Genomic DNA, 10,714 nt, shown 5'->3' on the forward strand with positions numbered 1-10,714 from the left:
TTCTCTTTGCTTTATCCAAAAATCCCGAAACCCTAGTCTTCTGAGCCACCTCTTGTCGCCGTCGACTGGAGCCTCCTCGAGCTCTGGCAAGTAGCCCACAAGCCCCGCCACATCTCCAGAAACCTCCTCGTCGACTCGCGCTTTCCGAGAAGCCCAAAATATTTCGAATTGAGTCATCATTCCGCCACCAGTCACCGGCGGTCGTCGTCGATTGTGACCACCCCAGACCTCTCCATCGAGCTCTACGCGTTCTTGGTGAGCTCTGATTTCTACGCATGCTTCTATTCTTGTAGACAGTGTTGGGCCTCCAAGTGCAGAGGTTTGTAGAACAGCAGCAAGTTTGCCTCAAGTGGATCACCCAAGGTTTATCGAATTTAGGGAGGTAGAGGTTAAATATATCCCTCTCAAGCAACCCTGCAATTACGATACAAGAAGTCTCTTGTGTCCCCAACACACCGGATACACTTGTCAGGTGTATAGGCGCACTAGTTCGGCGAAGAGATAATGAAATACAAGTAATATGGATGATTGTAAGTAGTAATTGCAATCTGAAATAAAAATGGCAGCAGTCAAACATGTAGCAGAACTGGTTGTAACCGTTGTTTCAATTCTTGGAAACAAAGCCTAGGGATCATACTTTCACTAGTGGACACTCTCAACAATGATACCATAATTGAATACATAGATATTATCACTTCACTATGCTACTCTGAACCACTCTCCGGTTTGATAATAAACACAAAGTCACTGCGTAGGGCTGCATAAGCATTCCTTAAAGTTTGCATTCCCAATCTATGGACGCCCCACGCTATTACTTTGAGCATACAAAGATGGTACTAACTAGACACCACAATTCATAAGTACAAACAACAACAAAGCCTTTATTCCCAAACAAGTTGGGGTAGGCTAACCACAATTTATAAGTATTTCTGTAAATTAAGCTTAAGAAACAAACACGGTGTGCACACTGTCAGCTTCACATCATTGGACAAGGTGTCCCCGGAGATCACACAATAAAACCACTTGAGTAGCACAATAGTTGAAGCATAACATCTACTTATGCAACTAGATTACAAAGCTCATGATCACATAAAGATCATACATGGAGAGATAGATAGACCACATAGCTACCGGTAAAGCCCTTAGCCTCGGGGAAAAACTACTCACTCCTCATCGTGGGAGTCAGCAACGGCGATGGAGATGACTTCTGTCCCCCAGATCTTGTCTGCGAATGCGGCGGAGGTACATAACTTTTCGTGGGCGGAGGCCTATTGATTTAGGTTTTTCCCGAGATCGTGAATAAATAGGCGGAAGGGCAAGGTCGGTGGAGGCTAGGGGGCCCACACCACCCCTTGGTGCGGCCAGAGGCTAGGCCGCGCCTAGGGTATGTCTGGCCGCCCTGTGGCCTTTTTCCGTCTCCCCTCTAGACTCTGTCTTCGTTACGGAAAAATATTGACTTCGGCTTTTGTCTCGTCCAATTCTGAGAATATTTCCTGGACAACTTTTCTGAAATACAAAACAACAAAAAATAGGAAACTGGTACTGTGGCATCTTGTCAATAGGTTAGTGCTGAAAAATGCATAAAAGTGCAACGAAGTGTGAGCAAAACATGTATAAATTGGTGTAAAACAAGCATGGCGCATAAAAATCATAGATACGTTTGCAACGTATCAACCTCCTCTTTCTCCTCGTGTGCTATCCCTGCTCAATCACGCCATGTAGCATTGCCTCGTTGTTGACTTGCACGCACCGCCGCAACACCTCGTCGCCCGCCATGCTCCGGTGGTCAATAGGGAGCGACACAACCACCACTAGGATCAGCATAGCGCCCTGGTTCCAACGCACACGCCCACATCCTCGCGGGACCCGAAAACATTGACGCCATCATCGACATCCCGTCAGCCACCACATTCCCGGCCTAGTCGGTAATTTTGACTCAGTCCACGCCCATTGGCACCTGACATGGACTTTTTTTGTCCCACTAGTCAGTGCCTAGGGCTAGATCCAGATATATACGTTTAGTAATTGCTATTTAATTCAAATTCCAGACATTGCAGAAACTTTACAAATTCATATTAAATTCATTCCGAATCAGAAAAATACAAATAACATACCAAAATGTTCATAAAAATAAACTATATCCATTTGAAATGTAATTTTTTTGAAATGAAAATTCAACTATTAAAATCTTATTATTTAAGCCTTTTCTTTTATCTAAAATTTCAAGAGAATTTGATAATTAGTAAAATTTTAGGGATGAGTAATAACCATTTAGGAGATAAAGAAAACACCAAAAATAATTTTATTTTATAATATTAACATCATTATTAGGATTTAAACCCTAGAAATGTATTTACCTTATTTATCATTTTCCTAAAACGATAAAAATAAGACAAATGTTAAAAAAAATGCTTATTCACTTGTATAAAAGGTTTTCTTAATTTTAACTTTACTCAACAAGTTTTCACTGTCAAATTGGTATCACAGATAGGAAACCCTAATTCTATTAGGAATAAACCCTAACTCTATTATTCTATGTGAAACCCTAAAAACCTAGGAACATATAAAAAGTAATCCTTTTATCTTAATAATTAATCATAGATCCTTGATAACAAGAGAATTGCATATCCATGCTATACTAGAGTTATACAAGTCCTATTGCTAACAAGATGATCATTTTATACATTCATTCTAAATGGACCTTATATCATGAAGTAGTGGTAAACCCTAAGTGGTTTATTGCATGTCATAAACCCTAATCACCATTATTTGGTATGACACCATTTCAATCAACCATAATAGCACCTAGTGTAGTAATCCACTTATATGTTATGCACAACTAAAACCCTATAAAATATTAGAGGAATATAAACCACCTAGTTTAGGAACCAACTATTCCTTACTTAGTACAACAATTGCAAAATCATAATAAACCCTAGAAACCAAAATCATTGTTTGAAGTACTTCTTGCTCCTTAAGTAACATGTTGTTCAAAAGTTATTCTTTTTAAGTAAATAACAAGTAATCATTAACCATGTCCTATAATACTAAAAACTAACAACAATTCTATACATGCTATGTCAACTACTATCTCTTTGGGTGATAATGTGACTGCTATACTTTGCTACACAACTTATATGATACCAAGTTAATCAAAACCTTAATAAGAACCTTGTTTGTGAACCATCTCTAAAAGTGCAACACACCCTAAACAAATCATTCCAACTCATTAATACTAAACCATCGGGGTTAGGTTACGCTTAGAGCGATTGCATCTCATACTATGCATTATAGCATGTTTGTCAATATTTTAAACATTGTTATTACCAGACGATGATGCTATTTCAGAATTTAGAGTTATATCGTCACAAAGCTTTTGACTGCATAATCTTGCAGTCAAGAAAGCAAGTTCATCACTTGGTCATGTCACTAGTATTATGTTTATCAAATTATTTGCAAATTACTATTTGTATCACTCTTGCATTACAAAACAAAGTTACTTTTCCAATTATGAATATGACTATGTGGTGGACAATGGAACCATGGTATGAGTTTGGTGGAGGTTCCATTGCAACTGGGTTAGTCACCTTGGACTTAACAACCATTGTCGTACAGTGATTCTTGCACTGTATAATTCGTGTTAACCATAAGATCTATAATAGCTGTGGGGGAAGTTAGCTGTATCTTTTTTCCTTTCGCATATCAACATGTCATTAATAGGGGTTGCCTGGATCGTGTTATCGATAGAGTAAATGAGGGAACGAAGGTTCTGCTCGGTCTACCTATTGATAAAGGAGAGGGCGGACTTATTAAAGACTTACGAAGGATTGCAAGGGTTGGTCCGGGTCGTGCAAGGTTGGGGCATGCGGATCTCAGAGAGGTCTACCACTAAGATAAAGGGGATGACATATGCCTTAGCTGGTCTTTCTATAGCTAAAGGACATGACAAACTTACAAAAGGGTGGGTATACGGGATCGCGGAGAAGGATAGTGATTAGCTTGGACCTTATACTGGGCCCCACACAAGGAAGTGCGGACGAGAAGAGCTGCTCGTTTTGCAACAACGATAAGTTCTCTTTTGGGAAATGTAACACACCTCTGCAGAGTGTATTTATTTGTGGCTTGTCACTCCCTGTTTTGGGTTTGGAACTGCAAACGCGGCCAGAAAGGAACTCCACGAAGTTCTAGACACCCGGTGAAGGCTGACGGACATAGCTTTTCTGAATAAAAGCAACATTTTGAAGAAATGATTACAAAAACTTGCATTTTCCTATGATTTTTTGGTATGTGGCTGTAGCTAGTGCATGATACACCTATTTCAATTATTGAACTTGCTGAGTACGCTCGTACTCACCCTTTTCCTCTTGACCCCCCTGCTTAGTCATGGAGGCATCGAAGGAGGATCTACAGTGAAACTCGAAGACAGAGGAGCCAACTACTTCAAGAGACAAAACTCTACCAGAGGAGTCAATGGAGTCAACCACTACATCCACCATGGAGAAAACTTAGATTAGAAGTAGAAGGAAACTAGCTCCCTAATCCTAGCACCTAATTAGCTAGAGACCAGTCATAGTTTCTTTAGAAGGTCTAGTACTTCGATAGGAAGAGCTAGTAATAAGTTTAGTCCACAAGTTGTTATTTTGGAATTTATTTGCAGTTTTACCTCATCATAATTAGGAGGTTGTGTTGATCTTTGTAAAGAGTGTGTGTAATTCTATAAACATGACTTGGACCTGCATATGTGTCAGTTGTACCACTCCGAGGAATGTAATACTAGTGGAACGGTGTCTCATTGGTGTTATGTCAACGACTTGCATACTAAACTATGCAGTGGTATGTTGGGTCACCTCATGTGTGATAAACAATTAAGATTTACATTTGTATGTTATATTCATCATGTGCGTGACATTTGCTTCATCATATCTCATCATATATTTCTGCAATTGTGAAATTATACATCACCAAGGGTGGTTCCATATTTTACATCATCTAGGATTGCACGGGTAATATATTTAACCTCACTTATAAAAACTAAAAGAGAAAACTAAACCAGATAATCTATACTTGCGTTTTGATGATGTATTTTACAGGATGCTACTAAGGACGGGTGCAGTGGCCAGTGGCGCACAACAATACCGCCCGGTCAGGCATCGTGCATGACTAGACGTTGAGCCGAAGATGCAACTAAAGAATGTTCCTAGATGTTAGATTTGCTTTGTGAGTCGTGATAGTATGATGAGTTGCAACGCGGATTTTAACTACAACTTGTCACACGCTTCCCGGAGAGCAACTTTGTCCAAACAAGCTTATCATCTAGCAGAAAATCCGAAAAAGAAAAACAAAGGTGGCTTTCAATCGCGATCACACCGAGAGCTGGAGGAGCACGTCGCCAACGGCGGGCGGTGGAAGCACGCCTAGGTCAGTGATGAGAAGCTCCAGGTGCTGTGGTGGGGTGTAGTCCCTCACCGCCGTCTCGACGTCCACGCCACACGGTACCAGTTGGCCGCCGAAGCCCACGGGTCGTCCAGGGCCATGCTCGATGTCCTTCTGCCCCAGCGGGTACAGCCTCGCGAACTTGTAGCTCTCGGCTGCCACATAGATGGGCCTGCTCATGGAGCGAGCCACGATGGCGACCTGGTACGTGCCCACGGCGCCCACCACGCCGCCGGTCTCGGTGACCACGTCGGCGCCTACCAGCACCAAGTCAACCTCACTCATCGCGTAGGCCACCGCCAAGTCGAGCAGCACCTTCGCCGGAATCCCCGCCGCCGCGAGTTCCCCGGCCATCCTCATCCCCGAGCCATCTGGCCTACCCTCTGCAATAGTAGGAAATATACTAATTAAGCTCCACACATCATTAGCAATGCCACGAAGGTTTTGTTAATTCGCGATTGAATCATGCGTGCCTACCGGTGCATAGAACTTTTAGGCGCTTGCCGCTGGCGCCGGCCATCTTGAGGGCGTCGAGCACGGCCGCCGAGTGGCCGTGCACCAGCACGGTGCAGCCGTCCAGCAAGAAATCCTGGCAGAGCGTCGCGATCGTCCTGCGTGCGCCTCCACAGATGTCCCCAAATCTCCTGGCGCGGCTGACGAGGCGGCGCTTGACGACAGAGAAGGGGGCGGTTTGGTCGTCGCCCTCTACGCGCCGACGGGTGAGGACGTACCGGACGAACATGTCGCATGCCGCCGAGAGAGAGCCGTACGTTTTGTCCAGGCACTGCAAGTTTCATCGGTGAACACGTCCATCACAATTTGCGTGTTTGAATTAATGGAGTAAAATAAACTGATAAGAAAAACTACTAGCTCGATCAGCATATACTATCTCAGATCAAGAGCCTACCTTTAGTTCCTCCACGGCCGTATTGACCTCGGCTTCGAGCGCCGCCACTGTATCGGCCATGCTGGACCGGGCAAGGCCAACGAGCGCCATGACCGCCGCCACGGCCTCGTCACCGGCGCCGACCCCCTCTTTCTTCCACCGGTCGAATTCTCCGATGATGAAAGCCTCGGCGGCCTCGCCACCTCGCGTGCCAGCCATTGTTCTCAACAACAGGGCAGAGGAAGAAGCTGCAATACGATCTTGCAAAGAAGCAGCGGTTAATGTTGCAGCTGAAGGATGCAGGGAGCGGAGAAGAAGCCGGCGGCGACATGGTTGGGTGGGCTACGTGCACGACGATCGATCTAGCTTACTGCATCGCGATTTCCATCTGGAAAACTTTTGCGTCCGAGCTGCGATTCCGGCGATGGTTTTGCTCCGATTTTGGAGAGGGGGACACGTCGTATATATGGACAGCTGCAGCCGGGGCCGTGTTTGCTTATGAGGTGGCGTTTCCTCTTTGGGGCGGCCCAAGCCCAATGGACTTTACGCAAGAGAGATTACGATCTACTTTGGCCCAGTTAACCCGAATCGCACCACTATCCTGAACCCTAATACCCGATTTGTCCAACACAGCCCGCGCGCCGCCATCGCCGGCTGCGGACGCGATGGACATTCCGCTCCCCGGCGGGGGCGTCGACGGCTCGGAGGACTACTCCCCGGCGACCACCGTCGTCACCTTCGACAGGCCCCTCCCTCTGCTCCGAGCGCCTGTCCCTTCCTCCGCTCCCGGCGATCCCCCCGTCCTCGCCTTCCGCGACGCCGCGAGCTGGCGCGCCGCCTGGGAGGCTGCCGAGGCCAGCCTCTTCTCCCAGTGCGAGGTAAACACATACCAGCTCGCCTGAATCGAATGCAAAGCGAGGGGCGGTGCAACCCCGTAGTGCTCGTACCTAGCAAGCGCTCGATAGATGACGCAATCGATTAAGCGATGCGGATTTTTTAGAGTGTGGTTGCTCTGTGAAGTAGATACGGATTGCTCATGGCAATACAGATCCAAGCGCTGGAAGCCTTTGCCTGTTGCAGCTGGCCGAGCTGCCTTGCGCTAGTCATGCCAGGCAGCAAGTTTAGCAGCTGCGTATATCAAAAGAGGGCAGACAAGCTCCTGACTACTGAAGATTGGTAGTCTGGGTTTACGACGCTCCTTAACATGACATTGGCGTACATCACGAACATTGACTTTTGCAATGTTACTGTCAGCGGTCGGTAGAACGTGGAATATGGAGTTGATGAAAGTAGGCTTTCTGTGTGGTTATTACTATAGACCAGTTTTTGTTATTCCATGTCTGAAAGGCAAGGAATGTTTACATTTGCAGCTGGCCGAGCTGACTAGTGCTAGATCCGCTAGTCGGTAAATTTTTCAGCTGCATACAGTGAAGAGAGCAAAAACAAGTTCATGCCTGCTTAGCTTTAGCTTTCATGGTTGGCGATACTCTACAGTTGAATTTGAAAGAGAAGTATGATCTATTATTTCTATGCCGTCATCTTGTGGAGTGAGTGGTAAATGGTATCAAGATTACGATGCAGCTAGTATAGATACCAAGGTTGGTATGCGGATGTGTACCTGTTAGTTTATACTTATGAGGATGTATTTGCTATCGTTGAGCATTTGGAGTGCACCTTTTAGTTTCTCACTTCGAATAGTTCTAACCATTGGAAAGATGCACATCTTATTCTGGGAAGGTGATGTGTGTAATTGCTAATTCTTACATACTACAGTAACCTTCATTCTGTTTGCAAGAATCAAGCATTATTGTGGCGAATAATTTTTGTTTTCTTCTGGAAGTCTTGCTTACCTGATAGAACTGAGAAAAGATCACTCATACATGGTAAGAAATAATTCCAGAAGTAAATTGGATTTAGCTGAAGCAAATCTACTATGTGTGCTGGTTACAAAAACGAGAAGTGTATATGTTGTGTATTGTGTATACAAGTAGAAGTTTTGCTTCCTGAAGATCTCCACTAGTCCCTGTCCACTTGGCTTGCATTCATAATTCCTACTTGCACTTTAGCATGTATACTCTACTTAGTGCCCTTAGTTGTGAACAACACAGATTTGTACATCATTTTGCAGGCTGGTGCAAGGTCTGGGTGTTCAATCACAGCAACAAGAAAATGCAAGGCCCCCTGGTGGAAAGGTTTGTTTGGAGGTGCAACAACCGACTATCAAGAAAGAGAACAATGCGAGGAACGAGAAATGGCCTCTTGTCTTGAATCAGCCAAGGAGGCTTGCATTAAGTTTTCAAAGGAAAAGTGTAATGCACCCTTCCGAGATGCAAGGATAGCTTCTGAAGGTCTCCTTGAAAATACCGATTTCACTGTCTGGGGTGCGAAGCATAACGTAGCATCCTTGTGTGTTGCAAACAGCCAGTACTCATCCAATTCTAGGCCTGGTGCCACAAACTACAAAGGAAGTGACTTGTTAGACAGCTTAGCATCTAAAGACAATAGCAACTCAGGGTGATGACTGATCAAAAGGTATTATAGTGGACAGCGGGAGGTTACATCAGAACATGGCGATTTTTCTTTGGTGTTGGATCCATCAATGAAATAATGGCATGGCATTGCAGAGGATGGTGTTCCTCCTTTTTCTAGGTTTCTGTCTCATAGGACCAAGAAACTCGGATTGGAGATGAAGAATGACTGTATATTATCTACTGCTATTGTCTCTGTCGTTTCTCTTGATGTGCATGTTGGGCAATGCAGATGCAGAAGGCCGTTTGTCTTGATGTTGATGTGTTGGGTAAAAGCTGCAGAAGGTTTTTCTGTATGTCAAATGCATAAAGGCTTCCTGCAGGTGGGCCTGTACTGTGTAGTATTAGTCATGTTAGTATTGGAATATATACATGTTTATTACTTGCGTTGCAGAGTGTTACTGTAAATAATTCTTAAACAGCCGAAGTTGGTGAAAACCACACTATCAGTTGCGCATAAAGTTTCTGGGTCTTTTGGAAGAGAAAAGTGCTCATCTGGTTGGGCATTTGACATTGCAAAACTTGCCTGTGGAGTGAGCGAGTGAAATGTGATGGAATTTTCTTCGACATGAGTTTGTCAGCTCAATCGTTGGTGGGTGAGGAACTGAGGACAGACACTTGCAGGCCATCTATAATAACTAAATTGGAGCAACCCACTAAGTAATTTCTCTTAACATCAGCAAAGCTCTAATTGGTCCAAATCAATAGGTATGCCACATCAGCAACCCCATTCCTTTCCGTCAGTTCAGTTTTCTCTTGCACAACAAATGACACACTAAAATACTTTTCCTTCACTACATGGGCTCAACGGACACACAAAGCACATATACTGAACTGGCCATGCACCTACTCAATGTTCCACTCCGTATTCCTCCACCATGAATGCATGAGAAACGGAAGGAAAGCAATTGATCGTGCAGAATTAACCGACGGAGGTAGCCATGCAGTCGTCCTTGCTATTTTATCCAGCGTGCTCCTGATGTGAGTCCACACAGTCCCAACATCCTCCACACCACAGCATGGCGGCCATTGTTTAGACTAACATTCATGGCACGGCCTCGAACACGATGAACCGTGAGTTATCTCTTTCCTCCTCGCGACTTTCTGCAATCTCTTTTTCTCGAACACAAGTCTAAAGATGCGTCTTTGTATACTAGAAGAACCTTCTGCAATCTCCACTCTTCCATTCTCCCTGACATCGTATTTTCAGATTACGTCCGTGAGGCAAGCGAGATGGAGGATTATCAAGCTGCCGTACAAGTCCCCGACAAGATTTGGTATCTACTACTTCCGCTTGATACCTCAGTCACGTTGTTGTACTCTGTTTCAAAAATAATTCACCACTTTCACGTTTCAATAGGGATGCGAACATCTTCCCGCAGGAGAGCCGCCATCTGCACTTTGCTTGCGACGCATGTACAAATGGAAAATATTAAAAATCTGCCGGCGGGTGTGTTCAGCGTGCTTTATTCAGCCCAAATTTGTTTTCCCGATGAATGCATTCCTCAAGATATAGTTTAACAATGTATAAATTGAATTTTCTACATCACGATATGTGTTCTTGTGGATGGTACATGCTGGACGGCTGAAGCCCTGTGCAGTTCGTGCTTCAAATTTTATGGGAAAATTAAATTAAATGCATTTCAAATAATATTCAATATTTGATTCCGATTAATTTCAAAGGTACATGCTCCTTATTATTTTGTAAGGTAAACCGTTTTATCTACTATTTGAAGGTAAATTCAGAACTACCCTCTCCGTTCCATATTAATTATAGTAGATTCGGATGTATCCGTGTATAGATACATTGGAAAATGTGACAACTAATATGCAACTGAGAGTATTTTATTTACTTTGTATTAGTTAT

At 44.1% G+C, this 10,714-nt stretch overlaps 2 protein-coding genes across 2 annotated transcripts; one reads left to right on the top strand and one right to left on the bottom strand.

Annotated features, from left to right (window-relative positions):
* Positions 1 to 5,093: 5,093 nt before the first annotated feature.
* LOC127348909 (uncharacterized) lies at positions 5,094 to 6,735 on the bottom strand. The gene is made up of 3 exons (XM_051374767.2): positions 6,341 to 6,735; positions 5,911 to 6,217; positions 5,094 to 5,816 (listed from the first exon to the last, which is right to left on the bottom strand). Exons 1-3 carry the CDS (start codon positions 6,536 to 6,538, stop codon positions 5,362 to 5,364), a joined length of 960 nt encoding a protein of 319 aa, XP_051230727.1. The 5' UTR covers positions 6,539 to 6,735; the 3' UTR covers positions 5,094 to 5,361.
* A 197-nt stretch (positions 6,736 to 6,932) lies between these two features.
* On the top strand, positions 6,933 to 9,102 carry LOC127295308 (uncharacterized). Its single transcript, XM_051325237.2, has 2 exons — positions 6,933 to 7,197; positions 8,448 to 9,102. The coding sequence occupies exons 1-2, from the start codon at positions 6,985 to 6,987 to the stop codon at positions 8,835 to 8,837; spliced, it is 603 nt and encodes a 200-aa protein (XP_051181197.1). The 5' UTR covers positions 6,933 to 6,984; the 3' UTR covers positions 8,838 to 9,102.
* The last annotated feature ends 1,612 nt before the right edge of the window (positions 9,103 to 10,714 follow it).

Source organism: Lolium perenne, chromosome 4 (genome assembly GCF_019359855.2).
Source record: "Lolium perenne isolate Kyuss_39 chromosome 4, Kyuss_2.0, whole genome shotgun sequence".
Classification (NCBI taxonomy): Eukaryota; Viridiplantae; Streptophyta; class Magnoliopsida; order Poales; family Poaceae; genus Lolium; species Lolium perenne.